At 43.0% G+C, this 27,675-nt stretch overlaps 1 protein-coding gene across 4 annotated transcripts; it reads left to right on the forward strand.

Annotated features, from left to right (window-relative positions):
- The first annotated feature begins 28 nt into the window (after positions 1–28).
- On the forward strand, positions 29–18,643 carry im:7136021 (F-box/LRR-repeat protein 16). Of its 4 annotated transcripts, none has more exons than XM_068038886.1 (5): positions 29–96; positions 2,317–2,496; positions 7,064–7,285; positions 11,168–11,387; positions 16,821–18,643. In XM_068038886.1, the coding sequence occupies exons 2-5, from the start codon at positions 2,475–2,477 to the stop codon at positions 17,029–17,031; spliced, it is 675 nt and encodes a 224-aa protein (XP_067894987.1). In that variant the 5' UTR covers positions 29–96; positions 2,317–2,474; the 3' UTR covers positions 17,032–18,643. The 4 variants fall into 4 exon arrangements, with proteins under 4 accessions (XP_067894987.1, XP_067894983.1, XP_067894984.1 ...); XM_068038882.1 differs by having other exon boundaries at positions 46–96; positions 1,743–2,496; XM_068038885.1 differs by having other exon boundaries at positions 47–96; positions 2,297–2,496.
- Positions 18,644–27,675: the final 9,032 nt, after the last annotated feature.

A 27,675-nucleotide genomic window follows, 5' to 3' on the forward strand; every position in this document is an offset into this window, starting at 1 on the left:
CGTACAGATGTCACAATGGGGATGGTCCAATGTCTGGCGTCGTGCGCGTTTGACTGCGATGGGAAGTGGTTCGTGCAGTGGTCGGGACATGTGATGGTGTGTACTGTGTAGAAAACTCTTAGTGTCATACAAAACTGCAGTTGTGCTGGTTTATTTTTCTTAGAAAAGCGTACGGGATCAATCGCGTTATATATTAAGGCATAGATTATAGAAGCAAGCAAGGTATACAAAAACCTTTATAATCGCTGGTTAGGCTTCAGCTGGAGTGTTGTGTCCCATTTTGGGGACGAAAAGAAGCACCTTTTAAGAAAGGAGGTTAAAGCTTAGGAAAGGGTACAGAGGAGATTTATCAGAATGATACTAGAAAGATGGGGCTGGGTCAATTACGTGAGAGACCAATGACGTTGTTATTGCTCTCCTTAGAGCAAAAAGAGTTAAGGGAAGATTTAATGGAGGGGTTTTAATAGAGTAAATAAAGAACATTTGTTTCCACTAGTAGAAGGGACATTGGTTTTAGATAATTGGATAATTTTTTTAAGCAACAGGTTATATAATCTGGAATACACTGCTTGTAAGGGTGATGATAACAGACATTAACAAAAACATAGTAACATTTAAAAAGGAATTGGATGTATACCCAAAAAGGAAAAAAAAAAAGGCCGTGGAGAAAGAGCAGGGAAGTGGCACTAATTGGATAAGTCAGAAAAAGAGCTGGCGCTGGCTCCATGGGCCAAATGTCTGCCTTCTGTGCTATTAGATTCTATGATTCTTTAAGATTATATTGGAGGTTTGTCTTTTTAAATAAATGTCTTCATGTTATCTCCAGTAGGTACTTTTTAAAGTTTATAATTTGCAAAATTGTTGCAAATGATGCCTGAAATTGAGAGATCTGTAGTTTAATAAAACATACAGAGAGACTGGAAGTTGAATTTTGTGTCTTAATGTGAAATTTAAAAATGTGGATACTGTGTAATTAGCAGTAAAATTGCATGTGCAAAATGGTGCAATTGAATGAGTTAGTTTTGAATCCACAAGTCTTAACACAAAAAGATTGCATTTATATAGCACTTTTCGCAACTTCAGGGTGTTGAAAAGAGCTGCACTTTTAATGTATTCTCTGTCATGATTGCAAATGTAGTAACCAATTTGTTCACAGCAAGGCTGCAAAGAGTTACGAGATAAATAATTGGATTGTTTGTTGGTTGAGAAATAATGTTGGCAGAACTGCCTTATGTTATATCAATAGTGCCATGAGATCTTTTGCATCCAGCTGAAGAAACATGCTGTTTAAGATCTCATCTGACAGTACAGCAATCTGTCTATATACTGAAGTATCATCCAAATTATGTGTTTAATTCTGACTCTCAATTATGGGTTAGGTAGTGAAGTTAGATGGTGTAAAATGGAAGGAAATTAGGGTGAAAAGGTGGTCCAAGATACGATGAGGTGATGTGAATTGGACTGAAATTTTGAGATGTTGATGTGGTTACAGTGGACTGACACTCATGAAGAAACAGGAATGTCTTCACTAGGAAGAAGGGGGAACACGTATGAGTACTCAGCTGTTGCTACTTTTGCACACCTCCAGATTACTCAAGACTAAAATGAATTTGTATTTTTGTACAAGTCTGAAAACAGTAAATATATTTTATGTACTAAATACAAATCTCAATGAAAACTAATATCATAATACATTGAAGAGCCATTGCCAAACACTGAAGTATTTTCTTGTTTTCCTGTAGGTGCTAGTATAGGAAGTGCTGGTGCAGAAACAAAGAATTGGATGCATTAAGGGAGGTTAGGATTTTACAACCAGTATGGCAAAAGTAGGTTATAATTGGTTAAATCTACCTCAGGACATATTGTTGGAGGTATTTAGATATCTAACACCTGAAGAAAAGGCTAACATTCGTGCAACTTGCAAGTACTTAAAACAGTTAGTCGACCATCCTACCTTATGGATGAATAGTACAATTGTACTAAAAAATTTACAAAGTTGTAACTCACTTTTTTGGAGAACACTAAGAAAGAGGAGAATAAGATCTGTGGTGATAAAGGAAGCAACACAGAAGAAATGGCAAAGGATGGTGAATTTACTTCCAGGTCTGACAGCTGTTACTATTGATGTTAAAAAAAACCTGGAAAGTCTACGCACTTTGACACTACTTGTCAACTTACAGAAACTACAGCTGAGTAATAAATTACAAATGCTAGATCAAGAGCTGCTAAGAGAAGTGACTATCTTCAAACAACTGACTCATTTGATTTTATGCACTTCAATGTTTGTCCATAACAGTTCTCTGTGCCACATCGCAGAATTAACAAAATTGCAAGCATTGACACTTCACGTCGGTCAGAAAAGCCCTTTGGCATCACTCCGGTATGTTTTGTTTCGATTGCCAAAGCTGAGAGAGCTGTCACTCAGTTCTGTGGACATATGGGACAATTTATCATTGTGTTTTACTTCACCAGGAATGATAAATTCTGAACAGACAGGTAAGAAAGAATTGTTCTGGTAATTTTATAAGAAAGTATGAAAATGACAGACAGGAGAATACCCATTGATCCATCTTATGCTATATAGTTGTGATCCATCACAATACATATGTTCTCTACCCACCTGGAGCCATCCTGGGAGAAACAAAAAAATCAGATTTTAAAACCCCAGCCAATTCAGGAAAATTATTCTGGAAAATTCTTCTCCACCTCCTTCGGTAACCTTCATTTATATGAAGGGTTGCGACAATCAGGATCCAGATAAACTTTTCTGTCACATACATGATTTAAGCACAAAAGGGCATAATTACAAATTATGGAAAACCAAAGAAAGTAGCAAATGTAGGGAGAACCTTTTACTGAATGTGTGGTAAGTATTTGGAACAGATTATTGGCTCGACTGGTGGAATTGTAAAACCTTAAATAAAAGTGGAAAATGCTGGAAACATTCATCAGATCTGGCAGCATCTGTGGAGAGAGGAAAAATTAACTTTCAGGTAAATGAACTTTCATCAGAACTGGGAAAAGTTGGAAATGTAATAAGCAAGTGAAAGGGGGAAGGGTGGGAAAAGAACAAAAGGGAAGGTCTGTGATAGAGTGGAAGGCAGGAGAGATTAAATGACAAAAGGTGCAAGGCTAAAGGATGTGGTAATAGGACAGGTAAGGAAACAAAAGATGTGTCTAGAGGAGGTGCAAATGGCAGAACCCCAAACAGCTGGTGTCCAAAAACAAAAAGGAGAGAGGAACAGAAAAGCCAAAACCAGCAAAGAAAAAGGAAACAAAATAGGGGCAGAGGTTACAGTTTAAATTTGTTGAACTCTGTGTTGAGTCCGGAAGGCTGTAAAGTGCCCAGTTGAAAGATGAGGTGCTGTTCCTTGAGCTGGCGTTCAGCTTCATTGGAATACTGTAGCAGGCCAAGGACAGAAAGGTCAGAGTAGGAGCAAGGCGGAGAATTAAAATGACAAGCAATTGGAAGCTCAGGGTTACACTTTGGACTAACAGTGGTGTTTTGCAAAGCATTCACCCAGTCTACGTTTGGTTCCCCTCATTGTAGAGGAGATCATATAGTGAACAACAAATACAGTATACTAAATTGAAAGAAGTACAAGTAAATAGCTGTTTCACCTGGAAGGAATATTTGGGGCCTTGGGCAGTCACAAGGGAGGAGGTAAAAGGGCAGTTGTTGCATCTCTTGCACATGCATGGAAATGGTGCCATGAGAAGGGGAGAGCGTGTTGGGAGGGTGACTGAGGAGTGAACCAGGGTATCATGGAGGGCGGTCTCTTCTGAATGCTGAAAGGGGAGGAGAGGGGAAGATGTTTTTGGTGGAGTCACACTGGAGGTGTCTGAAGATGATCTGTTGAATACAGAGGCTAGCGGGGTAGAAAGTGAGGACGAGGGGAACCCTATCATCGTTCTGGGAGGGAGGGAAAGAGGTGAGAGCAGAAGTGCTTGAAGTGGAACGAATGCTGTTGAGGGCCCTGCTAACCACGGTGGGGAAAAATCAAGGGAAACGTATCGGAAGCTAGTATGGAGGGTGGCATTGTCAGAACAGATGCAATGGAGATGGAGAAAGTGGGAGAATGAAATGGAGTCCTTACAGAGAGCGGCGAGTGAGGAAGTAGTCAAGGTAGCTGTGGGAGTCTGGAGTTATATTGGTTGATAGCCTATCCCCAGAAATGGAGACAGAGAAGTCAAGAAAGGGAGGGGAAGAGCTGGAAATGGACCATGTGAAGGTGAGAGAAGGATGGAAATTGAAAGCAAAGTTGATGAAATTTTCCCGTTTAGGAAAAACCTTTATCAGCGTCAAAAAGGGTAGACAGGTTCCTGTCATCAAATTACATTTAGGGTCGTCAAGGGCATATTGTGCATAGGTGGGCTAGATGGATCAAAGGACTTCTGACTGAAACTGTTAGTACCTTCGAAAGTAAAAATATTTTAAAGCACTTTAGGTAGAAAAGATTTGACACCGAGGAGGAATAGAAAAGTTAGGTCAGCGAGAACAGTTTTGAGGAAGCTTTTAAAGCCCAGGATCCCCCAGAGTGTAACTTGCCCCTCCTCTTATCAGTGTATAATGAGGCTGGCAATAGTGCTACATTTAGGGCTGTGACTTTTTTTTGTTTCATTTGTTAATGGGATGTGTGTCGCTCACAAGGCCAGCATTTATTACCCATCCCGAATTGCCGTTGAGGTGGTGGTGAGCTGCTTCTTGAACTGCTGCAATCCATGTGGTGTAGGTAAACTCACAGTGCGGTTAGGGAGTGAGTTCCAGGATTCTAACCCAGCGACAGTGAAGGAACGGCAATATAGTCCCAAGTCAGGATGGTGTGTGACTTGGAGGAGGAGCTTGTAGGTGGTGATGTTCCCATGCCTTTGCTGCCCTTGTTCTTCTAGGTAGTAGGGGTTTGGAAGGTGCTGTCTAAGGAGCCTTGGTGAGTTGCTGCAGTGCATCTTGTAGGTGGTACAACACTACTACCACTGTGTGCTGCTGGTGGAGGGAGTGAATGTTTAAGGTGGTGGATGGGGTGCCGATCAAGTGGGCTGCTTTGTCCTGGATAGGTTTGAATTTCTTGAGCGTTGTTGGAGCTGCACTCATCCAGGCAAGTGGAGAATATTCCATCACACTCCTGACTTGCGTCTTGTAGATGGTGGGCAGGCTTTAGGGAGTTGGGAGGTGAGTAACTCGCCACAGAATTCTCAACCTCTGGCTCTTATAGCCACAGTATTTATATGCCTGGTCCAGTTAAGTCATAGAGAGATAAGCACCGAAATAGGCCCTTTGGTCCACTGAGTCCGTGCCACCCATCAACCACCCATTTATACTAATCCTATATTAATCCCATTTTTCCCTCTCACATACCCACCTCCCCTCAATTCTCCTACTACCTACCTACACTCGGGGCAATCTTTTACAATGGCCAATTTACCTATCAACCCGCAAGTCTTTGGCATGTGGGAGGAAACTGGAGCACCCGGAGGAAATCCACACCGTCACAGGGAGAACTTGCAAACTCCGCACAAACAGTACCCAGAACTGAACCCGGATCGCTGGAGCTGTGAGGCTGCGGTGCTAGCCACTGTGCCGCCCCAGTCTCTTGTTAATGGTAACCCCACCCCCTTCCCAGGATATTGATGGTGGGGGATTCAGCGATGGTACTGCCATTGAATGTCAGGGGTTTCTCTTGTTGGAGATGGTGATTGCCCTGCCACTTGTGTGACTCATGTTACTTGCCACTTGTCAGCCCAAGCCTGAATGTTATCCAGGTCTTGCTACATGTGGGTACGGACTGCTTCATTATCTGAGGAGTTGCAAATGGTACTGAACACTGTGTAATCATCAGCGAACATCCCAACATCTGATCTTATTGATGGACATGACCTGTTATCAGATGTCTTTTAAAATCCTCATTGTTTACCACCCACCTCCAAGACCAATCTTTAATTTTTTTCCCAAGATATCCTCAGTGCTTTCCCCTCTCAGTCTTTGCATTCTCATCCTTAGTGACTTCAGTCTCCATCTCTGCTCCCTTGCTTGCTTCCCGCTGAATGCACTGTGCTGGTGTCCTCTTAAAACTCTCCCTCCATGTACTCTCCATTCCATACTTAGTTGCTACACCTTGCCCTCATGGTGACCTCTACTTCTGTGCACTTGATCACTGTTAAGGCCATCTCCTACTATTTTGTACCCCTAATTGCCTACATCCTCCCACTTTCACTGCCACATCTTTCTGTGTTCTCCACTGAAAAAAACTTATCCCCCAGGTTGCTTACAACTGCACTTCCAAGATCCCGACTGCCTAGCCTTTACTCTCCATTTGCAACAATGCTTCCGTAGCCGTCGATTTTGCTCACCTGCTCTCGACAAAACCTTCAGTGTGTCCCATCCTGCATATACCACCTAGTACAGGCCGCCATCTTTGCTGCTTCAAGGATAAGAGATAAATAGTTGAATATCTGGCACACAACTGATTTAACTATTAACCTATTTGGCTGAATCACATCATGCTGTACTAGGGGTCTCTCTGTCAAAAACAGCCACCATACAAGAATAATCCTGGAGAGCAAGTCATTTCCAAATAGATTTCTGCCCTTTTTACAGCATCATAATAGCCCTGACCAAAGTTACAAATCACATTCTGTGCCACTGTGATCATGGTGCACTATACATTCGAGTCCTCCCTGCAGCCTTTGACACTGTCAACCACACTATGCTCCTTCAATTCTCTCCATATTCAGCTAGGTGGGGCCATCCTTACTTGGTTCCATTCTTGCTTGTCAGAATGAAGCTAGAGTATCTTCAGCAGTGACTTTTTACGGGAGGATGTGCCTATTTACATAAACTAGACTTTGTGGTCTTAAAGAGATAGCTAAAATTAATACACCATAGCAGTTGAATAATATTCTGTACATTGTGGTATAATTCAACTATTGTAGTAAAACATTATCACTGACTGAACAATGCTGTGGGAGATTTGTTTAATTAAATTCTGAAAAATAAAGTAGCGATGTTTGTTGGAAAAAAAGATACCTAGCACATGAATCAGAAACAAAATGTTTGTGTTTACAGAATATGACGGTTTAGAGCCACAATGCATTTCACATCTTCAGTTAGAGAAGTTGAGCCTTTTGAATAGCATCAATGGTCCACTGTCCGAGGCAGCGCTCAAACAGCTGTCGAATGTCTGTAGTCTTTCTGTGAGCCTCAGCAGGCCATCTGTATCAATGAACAGCAATTTTGTGCACAGCATGTTGGAGAACTTGCCAAGTGTTACTGAACTGGAACTTTGCTGTAAGTAGCCCTTTGCAAATATACTTGCGTCATGTATAGCAGTTCCATTTTAAAGTAGGGAATCTAATAAAATTTAGTGTGCCTCTCAATATTCACAGTTATTTTTGATGTCTTATGCCTGATTTCCTGGTGAATAATGGAATGTGTTTACAATAATGCATGTGCCTGAATTGTATTCTATTTTTGGCTTGTTCACTGTGTGTCCCCTGCATTTTAAAATTCACTTGTAGTGTTGCTATTTTGTAAGGAGATTTTTTTATAATCATTGATCATGATCCTAATTAATTCTAAGTGCTTCAAATTAATGCAAATTGTACACTTGCCAGTGTCTCGGAGTAAAACATTTTTTTTTAACCAGGTTTCCTCCTTTAGACTTCTATAAGAAGGTACCTTGGAAGAGGACATTTTAGCACAGAATTTCTGTTTGGTATTATTATTATAGCGACTCTTACCCCATTTAACAACCAAAATAATTTGCATTTGTATAGCTCCTTTAAATGTAAGGGGGAAAAGGAGCAAGGTACCTCTCAAAGGCATAAGGAAGAAATGGTTGCCAAGCCAGAGGAGGGGAAAGAGCAGAGGGTTTTAGGGAGGGAATTCTAAAGGCATGGAACCTAAGCATCTGAAGGCATAGCCAGAAATGGTGGGGTGAAGGGGCCAGTGAGTGGAGGGAGGGTGGGGAGATGCACAGGAAGCCAGCGTCAGAGGAACAGAGAATTTGGAGGTGGCCGGTAGGCAGGAGACAGTTAGAGATAGAGAAGTGGGGGTCAAAGGATAGTTAATTTGTTTTAAACAGATTAATGATATTGTTAAAATAAGAGAATATAAAATATTTTGTGTAGAGCCTTCCTAGGCATAAAGTTTTAGAGAGACCTTCATGTCATCACATCGGGGGTAATTTGCATAGAAAATGTTTGATTTTTCTCTTTTTTTTGGAAGTAATCCTGCTGTATGTGATAGGTAAATACAATATAAATATCTCAGGATAAGATGAGGGAAAATTTCTTCACTCAGGGTTGTGAATCTGTGGATGCTCAGTGGTTGAGTATTTTCAGGGCTAAGATCAATGAATTTTTGGACTCTTAAGGGAATCAAGGGATATTGGGATTGGGCAGGAAAGTGGAGTTCAGGTCAAAGATCAAATGTGATCCTATTGAATGGCAGAGCAGGCTTGAGAGGCCAGATGGCCTCATCCTGCTCTTATATTTTATGTTCTTGTTAGGAGGATGTAGTGGAGGTAGACAATCCAGCAATATTCCTCTTTTACTCCCTCTTATCCCTCTCCTTACTCCCCACAAAACCAATAAACTATTTCATGGGTGAAAAAGAAACCTATCTATTCTCAGAAATCTCCTAATCCTCCGGCAGAAGCCACCCAGGCGACAGACCTATTTTACTTGCAATTTTTTTCCTCTTTTCCCTGCTGTCTCTGTGTAGAGACTTTCTTCATCCACATTTGGAATCTTCCTCTCATGGTAAGATTGGAACCTGCTCTGGGGAGTAAAATCTGCATTCTACAGCTGCATTCTATTGTTAATTAGAGCAGTAATGTGTTTAGTTTAGTTTAGTTTAGAGATACAGCACTGAAACAGGCCCTTCGGCCCACCGAGTCTGTGCCGACCATCAACCATCCATTTATACTAATCCTACACTAATCCCATATTCCTACCACATCCCCACCTGTCCCTATATTTCCCTACCACCTACCTATACTAGGGGCAATTTATAATGGCCAATATACCTACCAACCTGCAAGTCTTTTGGCTTGTGGGAGGAAACCGGAGCACCCGGAGAAAATCCACGCAGACACAGGGAGAACTTGCAAACTCCACACAGGCAGTACCCAGAATTGAACCCGGGTCGCTGGAGCTGTGAGGCTGCGGTGCTAACCACTGTGCCGCCCCACCACTGCGCCACTGTGCCACCCCACTACCTTGCCGCCCCATGTTGCACCATGTCATCGGAAAAATTTGGCTTGTCCTGCTTGAATCTCACCTATAAGCAGATGACAATTATGCAACAGTGAAACCCAAACCATTCACAGCTGGGGAAGTGGTAGTGAATGGCCCAAAAAGGGAAGAGAAATTTCTTATAAACAGTTTGTAAATGACAGAACATCCAGAATTTAAAACCTAGGACCTAAAACCTAAATTATTTATGAAGGAAATGAGCTGTGTTGTAAGTATTGCATCCTGTGTTTAAAATTTCCTTCTAGTCTATGTATTAATCTAGGGTTGGTCATTGGTTTAGATTAGAATTAGATTAGAACATTACAGCGCAGTACAGGCCCTTCGGCCCTCGATGTTGCGCCGACCTGTGAAACCATCTGACCTACACTATTCCATTTTCATCCATATGTCTATCCAATGACCACTTAAATGCCCTTAAAGTTGGCGAGTCTAGTACTGTTGCAGGCAGGGCGTTCCACGCCCCTACTACTCTCTGAGTAAAGAAACTACCTCTAACATCTATCCTATATCTATCACCCCTCAACTTAAAGCTATGTCCCCTCGTGTTTGCCATCACCATCCGAGGAAAAAGACTCTCACTATCCACCCTATCTAACCCTCTGATTATCTTATATGTCTCTATTAAGTCGCCTCTCCTCCTCCTTCTCTCCAACGAAAACAACCTCAAGTCCCTCAGCCTTTCCTCGTAAGACCTTCCCTCCATACCAGGCAACATCCTAGTAAATCTCCTCTGCACCCTTTCCAAAGCTTCCACATCCTTCCTATAATGCGGTGACCAGAACTGCACGCAATACTCCAGGTGTGGTCTCACCAGAGAATATTATATTTTTTCAAATGTTTGGAACTATATGTTTCTGGGTTCAGTATTGATCAGCGAGCATTCTGTAAAGTTGAATGCTGAAAATTTGAAATAACAATGGAAAATGCTGAATTTCTCATTTGAAAGAGAGAGAAGATGGTATTTGCATTTATATAGCATCTTTTCACATCTTCAGGCCATTCCAAAGTTCATTATACTCAATGGGTTATATTTAAGGTACAGCCATTCTTGTTATGTAGACAGACATAGCAGTCAATTTGTGCATAATAAATTACCAAATAATCTGTTTTTGGTTATATTGGTTGAGGGAAGAATGTTGACAGAACAGAGCACAGTAGGTGAAGAGGAGATTTGGTAGAGGTGTTCAAAATACTGAAAGTTTTTCCTTATCTACTCCATTAAAACCAATTTCCAATGGCAGAAGAGTCGGTAACTGGAGGACACAGATTTAAGTTGATTGGCAAAAGAACCAGAGGTGACATGACAAAACTTCTTTTTTTACACAGTGTTGTGATCCGGAATGCATTGCCTGAAAGGGTGGTAGAAGCAGATTCGATAGTAACATTCAAAAGAGAATTGGATAAGTACTTGAAGGGAAAATAATTACAGGGCTATGGGGAAAGAGCAGGGTAATGGAACTAATTAAACAGCTCTTTCAAAGAGCTGGCATAGGCACAATGGGCCAAATGGCTGCCTTCTGTTCTGTAACTTTCTATTCTATGTTCTAAAGTCCTGGAGTTATGCTTGTATCTATAACCTTCTGACTAAAAGATAAGAGTGCTACTCACTGATCCAAGCTCAGCGGAAGATTAACATTTTCGGTGGGAATTTTCATCACTATTTCTGAAGAAGAATCCCATTGCATTGTTAACTTGCCTTTCTCTTTCAGACGCTGATTTGACGTGGCAGTGTATGCCCAATATTTTATATATTCAAACTGAAGAGTTACAAAAGTGCTATATTTCAACAAACTATATGCACTTTTCCTTTGGCTGCTGACTTTACAAGTAAGGGAAGTGCAGTTCCAAAGGAAGATTTTTCAAATGGATTCATCTACATGTAATTTTGATATTAATTTATGTATCTTACCAGGGACTGGACCATTTACTGAGTATGTGAAGATTTTACCTTCGGATCTTGCAAGCTTGGATTTGATAAATACGAGACTCTCTAATGCTGATGTGCAGCTTCTATCTGATTCTTCAGGAAAAACACTTAAACATCTAGGCTTGGTGCTGTGCAGTGGTATTACTGAAATAATGTTAAAGAGATTGCCAAAACAGTTTCCTTTTCTGCAGACCCTTGATCTTAGGTAAATTACATTGTACTTGTATTAATCGATGTAATGTGTAATGTAACATGGTTGCGTATTTTAACTACACATGTATAAGTAGAAGATTGTGGGTGATTCACAGATTTTTCATTCTCTCTTAGCCTGGCACACAGGCTAATTTGACGCCCAGCTTTGCTGAAGCTAACTTTGCAAAGACCAGGGTTCAAACCTGGGATTGTCCTGGTCTAATGGCTGTGTGCCACACCAGCATGATGCTTTTACCCACCGAACCCCATTGAGGAAACCCTGGCACTACTGTTTTTAAATAAGGATGGTTTTGTTAACTTGAAGTACCTTCTATTTCGCCAGACAAGGCTGTGAGAAATTTATGGCTGTTGACTTTAATTTCTGAAAATTGTAACTAATTGATATAGGCAGTACCAAGATTTTCTCCTTGCATTACAAAAGATACGCCCAGTCGCTAAACAGATAGTGCTACAACTACTATTTAGGCAGTTTTAAAAATTAACAGATACAGTATCAGTAGTTTTTAGCTGATGATCAAAGGAAGGGAAGGGAGGAAATTCAGGAAAACAGTAATCATGTTAAAACTATTGCTTTCATTGATGAAAGGCTCCCAAAACATTGTATATTCCTATGTGGCACAAATAACATCTTGCCTTAGTATTCATTCTCTAAAACTTCTTCACCTTGCAAGAGGTTACCTGAAGGAGTGTTTCGACAAACAATTTTACCAACTTAGAGCAATTTCAAAGCTATGAAAATGGCATATTGGGGGAGAGTTTCAGGTTTTCTGCCCAGTGGGCACTATATCGATGCGCACATTGCCTGTTCAGCACTACAGTTGGGAGGCCCAAACCCCTTTCTGGTACAGGCCTCATTAACAACGTTTTGATGGTGAGCTGCAGGTGCTCCTTTGCAGCTCCCCGATCTAGTAAAGAGGAAAATTTCCCAGATACTGCTATTAGGTAGGGTTTGTTGAGGAGGGTGGTTTGGATATGGACTGCACGCTGGAAGCAGACAACAGACCAGCAACGGACCAAAAGATTTTTGTGGGATTCAGAGGAAAAATGGCCCCAAAAAAATCTCCTAAATTAAAAAAGGACGTAACTTTAGGGAGAGGCCTCTAGCATTTCCTTTAAGGGCTGCCGGTTAGATGTCCCAGTGCCTGGAGGAAGCGGGACTGGTAGGTATTGCCCATTTCTCCTTGAAAGCTGCAATCAGGGTCCTATAACTGTCGTAGGACCTGGATTTTGCATTTTGAAACGTCCTCCTGTTTGTTTTGGGAGGAGTACTTGACACCCATTTAAAGTCCTATCTGAAGGTTGATTCAGGCAGGCAGTTGGATGCACAATGTCACTGCCAGGCTTTCAACTGGAAGTCACCAGAGAAACGGTCGGATGGCCGTTGAAGTTTCTCCGCCCCCCCCCCCCCCCCCCCCCCACCCACTGCCCTGCAATTGCTTGAAAATTTAAATCAGCAGGCAGCATAATTTCATATAATACCACAAAGTAGGTACAAACCAAAATATCAACACCTCTGTGTGAGGAACCAAATAGAAAACAGGCCATCCTAGACTGGGTATTGTGTAATGAGAGAGGAATAATTGACAATCTAGTTGTGCGAGACCCCTTGGGGATGAGCGACCATAATATAGAATTCTTCATCAAGATCTCCTAAATTAAAAATTAGTTGATTCTGAGACTAGGGTCCTGAATCTTAATAAAGGAAACTACGAAGGTATGAGGCGAGAGTTGGCAATGATGGATCGGGAAACGTTACTTAAAGGGATGACGGTGGATAGGTAATGGCAAATATTCAAAGAGCGCATGGATGAACTGCGACAATTGTTTATCCCTGTCTGGCACAAAATTAAACAGGAAAGATAGCCAAACCATGGCTTACAAGGGAAATTAGAGATAGCATTAGATCCAAGGAAGAGGCATACAAATTCACCAGAAAAAACAACAGACTTGAGGATTGGGAGCAGTTTAGAATTCAGCAAAGGAGGACCAAGGGATTGATTAAGAAGGGGAAAATAGAGTACGAGAGTAAGCTTGCAGGAAACATAAAAACTGACTGTAAAAGTTTCTATAGGTATGTGAAGAGAAAACGATTGATGAACACAAATGTAGGTCCCTTACAGACAGAAACAGGGGAATTTATTATGGGGAGCAAAGAAATGGCTGACCAATTAAATGCATACTTTGGTTCTGTCTTCACAAAGGAGGACACAAATAACATACAGAAATGTTGGGGAACACACGGTTTAATGAGGGGGAGGAACTGAAGGAAATCAGTATGAGTGGAGAAATGGTATTGGGGAAATTGATGGGATTGAAGGCTGATAAATCCCCAGGGCTTGATACTCTACATCCCAGAGTACTTGAGGAAGTGGCCCTAGAAATAGTGCATATATTGGTGGTCATCTTTCAAGATTCTATAGACTCTGGAACAGTTCCTACAGATTTTTTTTTTATTCATGGTGTCGCTGGCCAGGCCAGCATTTATTGCCCTTGAGAAGGTGGTGGTGAGCTGCCTTCTTGAACCGCCGCAGTCCATGTGGGGTAGGTACACCCACAGTGCTATTGACTTTGTAGCGGTTAGATACAACTGAGTGGCTTGCTAGGCCATTTCAGAGGGCATGTAAGAGTCAACCACATTGCCGTGGGTCTGGAGTCAGTTATTGGATCCCATTAGTTACACAAAGTGAGATAAAGTCCGACTGTAGCTTTAAGAAACTTTATTGCAGTACTTCTTGGTTACATCATCAGCAAAGCAAACAACAACAATATCTGTGGCTTCACTCCTCTGCTGCCCTCTCCTGTCTGAGCAGGGAAATCAAGCCTTTTCTTATAGTTCTTCATACACATCAGTGACACCCCCTTTATGTTCCCAATTGGTTTACAAACTCTGCAGTTTCTTGGTGTCATGGCCTGGTTGGGGTACTGCCTTGTCAATTTGTTGCACCTCCTTATTCTAGCAGTTTCTCATCCCCCCCCTATCTCCTTGGACCGTTAGGCTGATTGCTATACAATGGGCTACTATTATACAGCCTGCAGCTGTCCTGTTAGTTTTTGCTTGTTAGGCTACATCTACTGATCAGCTGTCTCTGCAGCTCCGAGGTTAGTTTGTTAGTAGTACATAATTAATTATTTCACCTTAAATGTCCCCATATTATTCTGTTCTCGAAAATTCTGTTCCCACACATGTAGGCCAGACCAGGTAAGGACAGCAGATTTCCTTCCCTAAAAGACATTAGTGAACCAGATGGGTTTTTACAACAATCGACAATGGTTTCATGGCCACCATTAGACTAGCTTTTTAATTCCAGATTTATTAATTGAATTCAAATTCCATCTTCTGCTGTGGTGGGATTTGAACCCATGTCCCCGGAGCAATACCCTGGGTCTCTGGGTTACTAGTCCAGTGACAATACCACTACGCCACTGCCTCCCCTTAGATTGGAGGTGAGCTAATGTAACCCCACTATTTAAAAAGGGAGGTAGAAAGAAACAGGAAATTATAGGCCAGTCAGCCTGACTTCGATAATGGGGAAAATTCTAGAGTCCATTAGCAAAGATTTTATAGTAGAGCACTTGGAGAACAGTGGTAGAATCGGACAGAGTCTGCATGGATTTACGAAAGAGAAATCATGCTTGACAAATCTAGAATTCTTCGAGGATGTAACTAGTAGAGTTGATGAGGGGGAGCCAGTGGATGTGGTTTATTTGGACTTTCAGAAGGCTTTTGACAAAGTCCCACATAAGAGGTTAGCGTGTAAAATTAAAGCGCATGGAATTGGGAGTAGTGTATTGCGTTGGATAGAAAATTGGTTGGCAGACAGAAAACAAAGAGCAGGAATAAACTGGTCTTTTTCCAAATGGCAGGCATTGACTAGTGGGGTACCGAACTAAATGTAATATCTCCAAATTTGCAGATGACACAAAACTGGGTGGGAGGGTGAGTTGTGAGGAGGATGCAGAGAGGCTTCAGGGTGATTTGGACAAGTTGAGTGAATGGGCAAATGCATGGCAGATGCAGTATAATGTGGATAAATGTGAGGTTATCCACTTTGATAGCAAAATCAGGCAAGCAGATTATTATCTGAACGGCTATAAACTGAGAGAGTCGCTGAAGGTAAGCATGCAGGTGCAACAGGCTGTAAAAAGGGCAAATGGTATGTTGGCCTTCATAGCGAAAGGATTCGAGTACAGGAGCAGGGATGTCTTGCTGCAGTTATACAGGGCCTTGGTGAGGCCACGCCTGGAATATTGTGTGCAGTTTTGGTCTCCTTATCTGAGGAAGGATGTTCTTGCTATAGAGGGAGTGCAACGAAGGTTTACCAGACTGATTCCTGGGATGGCGGGACTGATATATGAGGAGCGATTGAGTCGGTTAGGATTATATTCGCTGGAGTTCAGAAGAGTGAGGGGGGATCTCATAGAAACCTATAAAATTCTAACAGGACTTGACAGGGTAGATGCAGGAAGGATGTTCCTGATGGTGGGGAGTCCAGAACCAGGGGTCATAGTCTAAGGATACAGGGTAAACCTTTCAGGACTGAGATGAGGAGAAATTTCTTCACCCAGAGAGTGGTGAGCCTGTGGAATACGCTACCACAGAAAGCAGTTGAGGCCAAAACATTGTATGTTTTCAAGAAGGAGTTAGATATAGCTCTTGGGTCTAAAGGGATCAAAGGATATAGGGGGAAAGCGGAAACAGGTTACTGAGTTGGATGATCAGCCATGGTCATAATGAATGGCGGAGCAGGCTCGAAGGGCTGAATGGCCTACTCCTGCTATTTTCTATGTTTCTATGTAACACTTGTTTTCAAGAAAACAAATCCTTTAATTGTTTAATTTTGATTTTTCCTTCACACAATTCAATATGTGAAAATACATGATCCTCAAAAGTCAGTAAACCAAACCTATTGAGCTTTCTTTCCAGCTTTATCAATACAATATTGAATTATTTGGTGTAATTGTGCTTTGTTTTATGTTCTTTTATTAAATACAAAAAGCCTGTTCTATTAAAACAAAAGTGCTGACTTAGACTTTTGAGACTCGCATTGTCAGAGAAACTGGTTTCGATTGACTGTGGGGTCGGCGAAGAATTTTAAAATTTTCTTTTCCCTTTATTGGTATTGCTTTTTTTGTTGGTTTCTTGCCTCTCCCAGGCTGTGGAGGTGGGAAGTACCTAGCCGTGATGCTCCAGGCATCACAAGTGTGGGGCAAGCTTGGTGGGCTGACTGTCTTTTCTTGTCCTTCATGTTCATATGTATATATGTAAACCATTAGGAATGAATTCTCCTACTGGTGGTGTAGAATAGTTCTTTCCTGCATTTTAAATTTGGAAGTTCTTTAAAGCTTTAAGCAACTGTTTAGTCGAGTTTTCTATAGTTTCTGCGAATTCTTACTAAGCTGTATATTTTTTTTCTCCCTTTTTCAGCGGATGTAGATTGTTGAAACCAGACATTTTGCTCGGCTTAGGGGAGCTGACATTTCTAAAGGAAATTGTAATTTCAAACAATCCACATCTAACAGACGTAATAATGAAGCAGTTTCAGACCTTAACTGACAACAGAGTGCATGTTGCTCAGAAGAGCAAGAGAAATCTCAACAGATGTGATTGCATATTTTATTTTCAGTCTATGAATTGATGAACAAGAGAAATGTTTTTGTATGTGATAAAGATACAAGTGATAGAAACAAAGATACAAGAGAGCTGAAGAAATGTGGTACACATGATTTGGATTGGATTGACAACTTTGGCTTTAAACCTGAGGGGCAGAAACCCATAAAGGCAGTAGATATAGTTATTGTAGTAGAAAAGTGCCAGTTGTCACATAATAGTGGAACAAGTTCTTTGTAATTTCATGTTTCATAACATTTGTTACTTGCCATTCTAAATTAGATTTACATGACCAGCAGGGGGAACTCTTGCTCAAGATACATTTACATCAATGTGATTTCAAAGCCCAAACACATTTTAGGACCATATATTTCTCATTATAAAAACAAGTTGTCAGTTTTTTTAAAATTATGTTTTCCAGGGAATCTTTATTTGACATAAGTAGCAGCGATAAAAGTTTTGTGGAGAACATTAGCAAAATATACAGGGCCTTTTAAAAAACATCTGAAGAAAAATGGCATTCTCCTATCCACAAGAAACCTGGAAATATGTTTTCTATTAAAAAGCACAAGGAGGCTATAATACTTGTTCCCTTGGTATGTGAAATTCATAGGACTGCAAGTAATACCCAAAGCATAAGTGGGATTTTACTAAACCTAAACTAGAAAAGATGTAAACACAGCTACTACTGGAGCACATCAACACATGTCTCTCTCTGTCTGGTTACATCCACAACTCCCTGGTCATGTGTGACACGACATCACTTCCTCCGGTGCCCTTCACTTAAAGCCTCTTAAAGTGATCCCACAACAGAGGCAATAAGTCAGATAATGGGAATTTTATTATACAATGCTTTTAATAGAGAGGAGACTCACCCGTTACATGCAATGTAATGCTAATGTTCATTGCCACACACTGAGCTAATGGATAGTTGAAGGCTTCCATTACAGTTGAAGCAGTATTGATGACTGACAAAGTGGCTTAAAATTTATTGTAACTTTTGATCTCTGCAAGTTTGAGTGTTTCAAGTCATTTCATTTATTAGTGTGACAGATGAACCTATTTAATGTAGTCAGATAGTTTTAAGAGGGCATCTTACAGGTGCAGCTCCAACGTGCTTTAGGACAAAGGTTGTAACTCTCTCACTCCTCAGCTTTTGAGTTCTTGATCTCAGCCATTCAGTATCTGTAAAGGCAGTGTGCAGAGGTCAGGCCCCAGGTAAGAAAGGACAGTCAGTAATGCTGCCCTGAATCTGTTGAGCTTACTGTGAGGCCATTGGTTGTGGGCTAGGAACCTGCATTTCACAGGAAGATTGAGAGGCTCTGTAACATATAATTGACAGGGCAAATCCATTTCTTTACCTTTTATGCTACTTTTAGAAGTTCAAAGTCAATAAGAGTAAATTTGTACAAGATCCATGAAAAAACACGCTTGCTTTTCTGTTAAACTAAGCATAGTTTAGCTTGAACATAAATATTTACTGAATAAATTTGTATCTACTGCTTCAAATTAATTGCAAGGCATTATCAAACATTCCCTTCTGTAATGTTACCGGACTTCCATGTGGCATATCATTGCTGTATTGATTTTGTTTAGTGTAAATCTCTCGCAATTTAAATAAAACTTTTGTCCTAATTGCATCTTTCTGTAACATACAATATTCATCCACAAGAGGGCAGGCACATCACTCCTCAGTGTCTCTGAAACTGGCCATTCTCTCTCAAGTTTGCTTCTTTACCTGTGACATAGTGTCTGGCATTGGCTGAGATTAGGAATTTAGAGGTATAGGAATTATGCCCATGGGCAGCTACTCCAAGCCACTGCAAGTTGGTGCCTTGACTGCCCCAGCCTGTGATATGAAAGCTTTTGTACTGAAGGATTGATGCTGACAAGATCATTTTGGAGGAGGAAGACCTGTCGACCCATTTTAATTTGTCCATCCAGAGAGATCCTAATACCCCAACCGTTATTGTTGTCGTGTCTAGTTGTTTCTTAAATGATTTCAGAGTTTTTGCCTCCGCTACTCTACCTGGAAGTTCATTCCACATGATGTGTGTGAAGAATGTCCTGATATTGGTTCTAAAATGACCTTTTACTGGTATGAATCTTTATTCCTCTAGTTATATTCAAAATTAATTGAAAGAAATATTCCAGGTTAACCTTTTCTAAAGCCATAACAATCTTGTATACCTTTACAAAGATCACCTCTCTGCTGCCTCCTTTCCAGGTTGAAAAGCCCAAGGGGGAGGTTTTGAGGTCTCCCATCTGGCAGAAACAGGGGGCTAAATTTTCACTGCAGGGGAAATGGAAATGAACCCCAAGTTTCATGGGGTTGACCAGTTAATTGATGTGGAGATGGGTTCACCATCCAATTAACAGCTGCGGGAGTGGGAACAGAATCAGGCTAACTAAAGTGGGGGCCTGATTTAGACTCATCATTGGCAGCCATTACTGTGGCTGCTGTTTGAGTTTAGTGACTGAATAGTGAAAATTCGCAGAGAACTTTGGGCTGAACTTTTCATGTCTGTGATGTCTCAAGAGCCAGAGGCAGGGTCAGACACCATCCTAGAGATGATGGAGACCATGAGGGAGAGGAGGGAGGTCCTGTTCCTGGAGGGTGACAGGAGGAGGCCACCCACACACACTCCTGGCGTCAGCAGCGTGGTCAGAAGGACTTGGATCCAGTGTTGGAAGACGTTTAATGACCTGATATGCTATGATAAGGTAAGTGCTACCCCCAACTCTCAGGATAGGTCTTTGGGTATTATCCCTCCAGCATTTTTGGCCCCCATCTGCCTCTGTTCCCACCTCTGGTGGAATCTGAAAATTCAGCCCAGGGTGATAGCGCCTTGAAAATGGTGGACTTACTTCCCAGTTCCTGGTATCAGTGTGGCCACTGCAATATCCACCGGGCCTGTGGCTATACCACCCGCTTGAATCTCGTAGTGGACTCGTTTAAAATATAAATTGTGGTCTTGTGGCATATATTGGACTTCAAATGACACTTAGGAACTGTACTGGGTGGAGCATGCGCTGTGTGTGTTCCGTTCAGTATTGGCTGACTGTCAGCTGAAGAAGAGCCCACAGATAATGTATTTATTTTTGCGAAGCCAGGAGGAGCTGCATTGCTACTTGTGGGCTCCAGGCTGAACAAAACCAGGCTGTGCCATTACCACTCTTGTGTTCTCTTTCCCTGCCCACATTGAGTTCAGACCCTTCCCTTCCCATAGACCTACCTCCTTCCAGCCCTGAGGCTGGATCGTCACCCAATTGTGGCACTTGAATTCCACCCGCTGACTGCTGTCAGAATGTACAGCACTATCAGGCACCCGGTTGGCTGGAACACTTTGTCAGCCGACTGCCTGAGTTTAAAATCTTCAACTTTCTCCCAGTCTTTCCTTGTAACACAGTCTCTTGACACCAGGTATAAGCCTCGAAAGTCCTCACTACACTGACAACAGCGCATACATTTCTCTCGTTTCTTGATGAGCAGAATTGGATACAGTATTCATGGCACAGTCTGACTGGAGCATTTTGCAATTCGATCATCACTTCCTCTGACTTTTCCATAATGTATAAAAAATTATGAATGGCATTAAGAGTACCAAAAGACACTATATCTCCCATTGAGCAAGCTTTTGGACTGCCTTTCCCTTCCCCAGGCTGAGCAAGTATTTAGCCCTTCCTGACACATTGGGAGAATTACCATGGAAAGCTTGACAGGTGATTCCCCTACCACTGAGCAAGATCAGGAGAAGTGTCACCAAAAACTTTGGGCGCACAATGCCTGGAAGGCAGCAAGTGCAAGTAAGCAGTGATTATAAATAAAAACAAATGCTGGAAATACTCAGCAGGTCTGGCAGCATCTGTGGAGAGAGAAGCAGAGTTAACGTTTCAGGTCAGTGACCCTTCTTCGGAACTAAATATATAAACAGTGATTATGTTGCTCACTGAAACCCTGAAGAAATGAAATTGTCAACATTTGATCGAACTGAATAGCTGAGAAGGGGGAGGATGCAGAACATTGATGTGCTCTGTCTTCACAAAGAGGTGTCTGGGCATGGCACGGGGTGCGAAGGGCTCGTCAGGATGCTATGAATGTTTGATCTAGGAATATTTCGCTTGAGTCCCTCTGTGCCAGGATGAAAGGCATGGTGTGGAAATCAGCCTGTGCGAACACATCCACTGAAGATGCAGCCTGAAACATAGCTAAGAACTTACTGTCAATGAAGGATGCACATTTACTCAGAGGCTTTGCTCTCACCACGGAAGAACTTCTTCACTTCATTCCACTTTTCCTGTCACACCAGCAATAAAAGGAATCTCAGATGTGTGGCTCAAAAGTGTCATCATTTATATAGTGCAAAGAAAGGAAAACAGTAGACAGAGGCAGTAAAAAGACACCCCAGCGACCCACTCAGTGCTCTGCGCGACATGGTGGTCTCTGCACTCAGCCACTCCTACTTAGTACTGTCCTTGTGGCTTCAGCGAAGGTGGAGGCAGCCTGCTCACTCATTTCAGCTTATGGCAGAGATGCATGTGGCAGTCATCCTCGTTGCGGAGGTGCCCGTGGGCACATCTCCAGAAGCTGCTGCACCTGCAACATGGCTAGGGCAGCCTCCATCACTTGGCCCTGTTGCACAGATGGTCCCTCAGTTAAAGGGGCCAAGGATGATGAGGACACCCAATGAGGGGTAGCACCCTCATCCTCAATGACATGTCCAGCCTTTGGCTGGCGCTCTGGAATCCCAGAGAGCACCAACTGGGACACAACTGGCATCCCCTCCAATGATCTCTGTGCCACCAGCACCACAGATCCACACTACACAGCGTGTTGTGCACTCCATGGATGCCAGTGCACAGTTCCTACATGCACTCAGTGATGCCACATATGGCTGTCCATGAGGTTGGCCACTTCCTCAATGGAGGCGCTCATAGCCCTCAGCCATGGTGGGGCACAAGAGTTGGATGGACTCCTTCATCCTCTGCCCATGACGTCACTCTGTCTCAGAGAACTCCGACATGTGGGAGCACATCTCTTGCTACTGTTCTAGGTAGAGCCTCCTTTCCAGTGACTCCTGAGACTCTGCATCTGTGCCCAGCTGATCAGGGCTATGTCTCTCCTCCCTCCTCTGAGGGGAACTACCCACAGTTGACTCTGCCTGTGGCACCACCTCCTGCACACTAGTGCCATGATCTGTACCTAGTGCCACAATATCTAAACAGGTGTGAGTATCTGCACTGGTGGGTAGTGTCCTCATAAGGTGTGACTGTGCTTCTTCATCTGCTTCTTGCTCTTTTGGGGCCATGTAGGAGTGGGCGAGGGTGCCCTTGCTTGGACATATGCACCTGTGGGAGACACAAGAAGAGATGAGAGCTAGCCTTGGAGAGTTGTAGCCTCTGCAGTGCTAAGGGTACCCAATGCTACTCAGTGTGTAACATGATATCGGATGGGATGGAGTGTACTGCACCCTCTTAATGACCACACTACCCTCTGTAATTACCAGAGCCGCCAGGAGCTCCCGTCTCATCAGGGTTGATTTCCTCCTCACGCTATCCTGGCTATCTCCTTGCTGGAGTGTATGAGGTCATTAAACCACAGTGTGACTGTTCACTGTGGCTGCAAATTCCACCCACGCCTCCTTGGTCTGGATGAGTGGCCTCATCCGGCCACCTTCTGGTAACAGGACCACCCTTCTCTCCCTCACGGCCTTGAGCATGACAACCAAGTCCGCATTCGAGAACTGAGCATCAGCCCTACCCTTGGTACCAGACACCCGGCTTTCCTGAGACATCTGGTTCAACTCCAGTCCTGTCCGAGGCTTTGACAGACTCTGCAGCTTTCTTTCTTCTGTCAAATGGCAGCCTCAGTAATGGCTGCTGTGGTGAGTTTAAATCGGGCCCTCACTTCATCTGACCCACCATCTGTTCCCTCCCCCACGGGCTCTAATTGGACAGCAAACCCATCTCCATATCAATTAAGGGGTTGCCCAGGACCAGTCACGACTTCCATTTTCCACCCCCAATGAAAATTCAGCCCTTTGTATCTGATAGATTCCAGTAACATCCCCACAATTGATGTTATACTGACATCTATAGTTACCTGATCTTTCCCTACCTCCCTTCTTAAATATGAAGTGACATTTGTAATTGTCCAATCCAAAGGCATAATTCCTGAATTTAGAGAGCTTTGGAAAATGATGACTAATGCATCTGCAATGTCCTCCCCAATTTCATTTAAGGCCCTGGGTGGAAACCTTATTGTTTGCACTGGAGTGCTGACTTGGGTTGCATTAGAGTGCAATAGTGGAAGTTTGGTAACTGAGGATAATTAAGGGTTAATTTTATCTTAACATTAGAACCTAATCTGTCTTTTATTTAGCAGATTAACTTAACAGTTGCTGTTTGGGTTGGAGGTGGTGAGTTTTAGACCAGCTTTAAACAGGGTTCACTCAGGCTCTGCTTGCAGCTGCACCTTGTTAATTAGAGAATTGGCTTAAATCAGTTTTCAGGGGCTAGAGTCAGTCAGTATAAAAGTGAGCCATCTTACAGTGCTGACTTTGTTTGCATTGGAGTGCTGACTTGGGTTGTATTAGAGTGCTATAGTGGAAGGTTGGTAACTGAGGAAGTTCAGTGAGGAGGGGGTGAGGAGCTCCTTTCATTTCCTACCTGTCCTCAGAGTGAGGGGAGCCGAGAGCTTCCAAAGAGCACAGCTGACTGGGAGAAGACTCGGAGGGTGGAGTTCCGGACCGTTAACAATAAAAAACTTACATCTGGTAAAAAAAACTGAAAGTGACGTTACAGGAAAGCTGTGACCTGATTTTACTGAATTTGAAAATAAAACATTGACAAAAATTGTTTAAAACCCTAATTAACATTTAATAAGTAGAGTAACTAAACCAGAGGAGGAGATTACTGTATTTAGTTAGCATTTAATATTTATAGTAGGAATCTAGCACTAGGGACCATATAGTTAATTATAACAATTTAGTAAGGATTTAATAAGTATTTATTTTAAATAAATTTATTAATTAGTACTAGAAATGTCAGTTAGAGCGGTGAAGTGCTTCACCTGTGAGATGTGGGAAGTCCGTGACGCTTCCAGCGTACCGGACGACTACATCTGCAGGACGTGTACCCAGTTGCAGCTCCTCACAGACCGCATGGATCGGTTGGAGCAGCAACTGGATGCACTTAGGAACATGCAGGTGGCAGAAAGCGTCATAGACAGGAGTTTTAGAGAAGTGGTTACACCCAAGGTGCAGGCAGATAGATGAGTGACTGCTAGAAGGGGCAGGCAGTCAGTGCAGGAATGCCCTGTGGCTATCCCCCTCTCTAACAAGTATACCGTTTTGGATACTGTTTGGGGGGATGGCCTATCAGGGGAAAATAACAGCAGCCAGAGCAGTGGCACCACGGCTGGCAATGTTGTTCAGCAGGGAGGATCAAAGCGCAGAAGAGCAATAGTTATAGGGGACTCTATAGTCAGGGACACAGATAGGCACTTCTGTGGATGTGAAAGAGACTCCAGGATGGTATGTTGCCTCCCTGGTGCCAGGGTCAAGGATGTCTCTGAACGTACAGGGGGCATTCTGAAGGGGGAGGGTGAACTGCCAGAGGTTGTGGTACACATCGGTACCAATGACATAGGCAGGAAGAGTGACGAGGTCCTGCAGAGGGAGTTTAGGGAGTTAGGTAGAAAGTTAAAAAACAGGACCTCTAGGGTTGTAATCTCGGGATTACTCCCTGTGCCACGTGCCAGTGACGCTAGAAATAGGAAGATAGTGCAGCTAAACACGTTGCTGAACAGCTGGTGTAGAAGGGAGGGTTTCAGATATCTGGACCATTGGGATCTCTTCAGGGACAGATGGGACCTGTACAAGAAGGACGGGTTGCATCTAAACTGGAGGGGCACAAATATCCTGGCTGCGAGGTTTGCTAGCGTCACTCGGGAGGGCTTAAACTAGTGTGGCAGGGGGATGGGAACCAGAGCGGTAGGACAGCAAGTGAAATAAATGAGGGGGAACTAGTAAATAAGGCCAGTAAGACTAAGAGGAAGAGCAGGCAGGGAGATGTTGCTGAGCACAGTGGGACTGGTGGTCTGAAGTGCATTTGTTTCAATGCGAGAAGTACAACAGGTAAGGCAGATGAACTTAGAGCTTGGATTAGTACTTGGAACTATGATGTTGTTGCTATTACAGAGACTTGGTTGAGGGAAGGACAGGATTGGCAGCTAAATGTTCCAGGATTTAGAAGCTTCAGGCGGGATGGAGGGGGATGTAAAAGGGGTGGGGGAGTTGCATTACTGGTTAAGGAGAATATCACAGCTGTACTGCGGGAGGCCACCTCATGCAGTGAGGCAATATGGGTGGAGCTCAGGAATAGGAAGGGTGCAGTCACGATGTTGGGGGTTTTCTACAGGCCTCCTAACAGCCAGCGGGAGGTAGAGGAGCAGATATATAGACAGATTTTGGAAAGATGTAAAGGTAACAGGGTTGTAGTGGTGGGTGATTTTAACTTCCCTTATATTGACTGGGACTCACTTAGTGCTAGGGGCTTGGATGGAGCAGAATTTGTGAGGAGCATCCAGGAGGGCTTCTTGAAACAATGTGGAGATAGTCCAACTAGGAATGGGGCCATACTGGACCTGGTATTGGGGAATGACCCCGGCCAAGTGGTTGAAGTCTCAGTCGGGGAGCATTTCGGGAACAGTGACCATAATTCCGTATGTTTTAAGGTACTTGTGGATAAGGATAAGAGTAGTCCTCGGGTGAAGGTGCTAAATTGGGGGAAGGCTAATTATAACAATATTAGGCAGGTACTGAAGAATTTAGATTGGGGGCGGCTGTTTGAGGGTAAATCAACATCTGATGTGGGAGTCTTTCAAATGTCAGTTGATTAGAATCCAGGACTGGCATGTTCCTGTGAGGAAGAAGGATAAGTTTGGCAAGTTTCGGGAACCTTGGATAACGCGGAATATTGTGAGCCTAGTCAAAAAGAAAAAGGAAGCATTCGTAAGGGCTGGAAGGCGAGGAACAGACGTATCCCATGAGGAATATTAAGACAGTAGGAAGGAACTTAAGCAAGGAGTCAGGAGGGCTAAAAAGGGTCATGAAAAGTCATTGGCAAACAGGATTAAGGAAAATCCCAAGGCTTTTTATACTTATATAAAGAGCAAGAGGGGAACTAGGGAAAGGGTTAGCCCACTCAAGGACAGAGGAGGGAATATACATGTGGAGCCAGAGGAAATGGGCGAGCTACTAAATGAGTACTTTGCATCAGTATTCAGCAAAGAGAAGGACTTGGTGGATGATGAGCCTAGGGAAGGGAGTGTAGATAGTCTCAGTCATCTCATTATCAAAAAGGAGGAGGTGTTGGGTGTCTTGCAAAGCATTAAGCTAGATAAGTCCCCGGGGCCTGATGGGATCTACCCCAGAATACTGAGGGAGGCAAGGAAAGAAATTGCTGGGGCCTTGACAGAAATCTTTGCATCCTCATTGGCTACAGGTGAGGTCCCAGAGGACTGGAGAATAGCCAATGTTGTTCCTTTGTTTAAGAAGGGTAGCAAGGATAATCCAGGAAATTATAGGCCGGTGAGCCTTACGTCAGTGGTCGGGAAATTATTAAAGAGGATTCTTCAGGACAGGATTTACTCCCATTTGGAAACAAACAAACTTATTAGCGAGAAGCAGCATGGTTTTGTGAAGGGGAGGTCGTGTCTCACTAATTTGATTGAGCTTTTTGAGGAAGTGACGAAGATGATTGATGAAGGAAGGACAGTGGATGTTATCTATATGGACTTCAGTAAAGCCTTTGACAAGGTCCCTCATGGCAGACTGGTACAAAAGGTGAAGTCACACGGAATCAGAGGTGAGCTGGCAAGATGGATACAGAACTGGCTCTGTCATAGAAGACAGAGGGTAGCAGTGGAAAGGTGCTTTTCTGAATGGAGGGCTGGGACCTTTGCTGTTTGTAGTATATATAAATGATTTGGAGGAAAATGTAGCTGGTCTGATTAGTAAGTTTGCGGACGACACAAAGGTTGGAGGAGTTGCGGATAGTGATGAGGATTGTCAGAGGATACAGCAGGATATAGATTGGTTGGAGACTTGGGTGGAGAAATGGCAGATGGAGTTTAATCCGGACAAATGTGAGGTAATGCATTTTGGAAGGTCTAATGCAGGTGGGAAGTATACAGTAAATAGTAGAACCCTTAGGAGTATTGACAGGCAGAGAGATCTGGGCGTACAGGTCCACAGGTCACTGAAAGTGGCAACGCAGGTGGATAAGGTAGTCAAAAAGGCATACGGCATGCTTGCCTTCATTGGTCGGGGCATAGAGTATAAAAATTGGCAAGTCATGCTGCAGCTGTACAGAACTTTAGTTAGGCCACACTTAGAATATTGCGTGCAATTCTGGTCACCACACTACCAGAAGGACGTGGAGGCTTTGGAGAGGGTACAGAAGAGGTTTACCAGGATGTTGGCTGGTCTGGAGGGCATTAGCTATGAGGAGAGGTTGGATAAACTCGGATTGTTTTCACTGGAACGACGGAGGTGGAGGGGAGACATGATGGAGGTTTACAAAGTTATGAGCGGCATGGACAGAGTGGATAATCAGAAGCTTTTTCCCAGGGTGGAAGAGTCAGTTACTAGGGGACATAGGTTTAAGG

The sequence above is a fragment of the Heterodontus francisci genome, chromosome 9, assembly GCF_036365525.1.
Source record: "Heterodontus francisci isolate sHetFra1 chromosome 9, sHetFra1.hap1, whole genome shotgun sequence".
Classification (NCBI taxonomy): Eukaryota; Metazoa; Chordata; class Chondrichthyes; order Heterodontiformes; family Heterodontidae; genus Heterodontus; species Heterodontus francisci.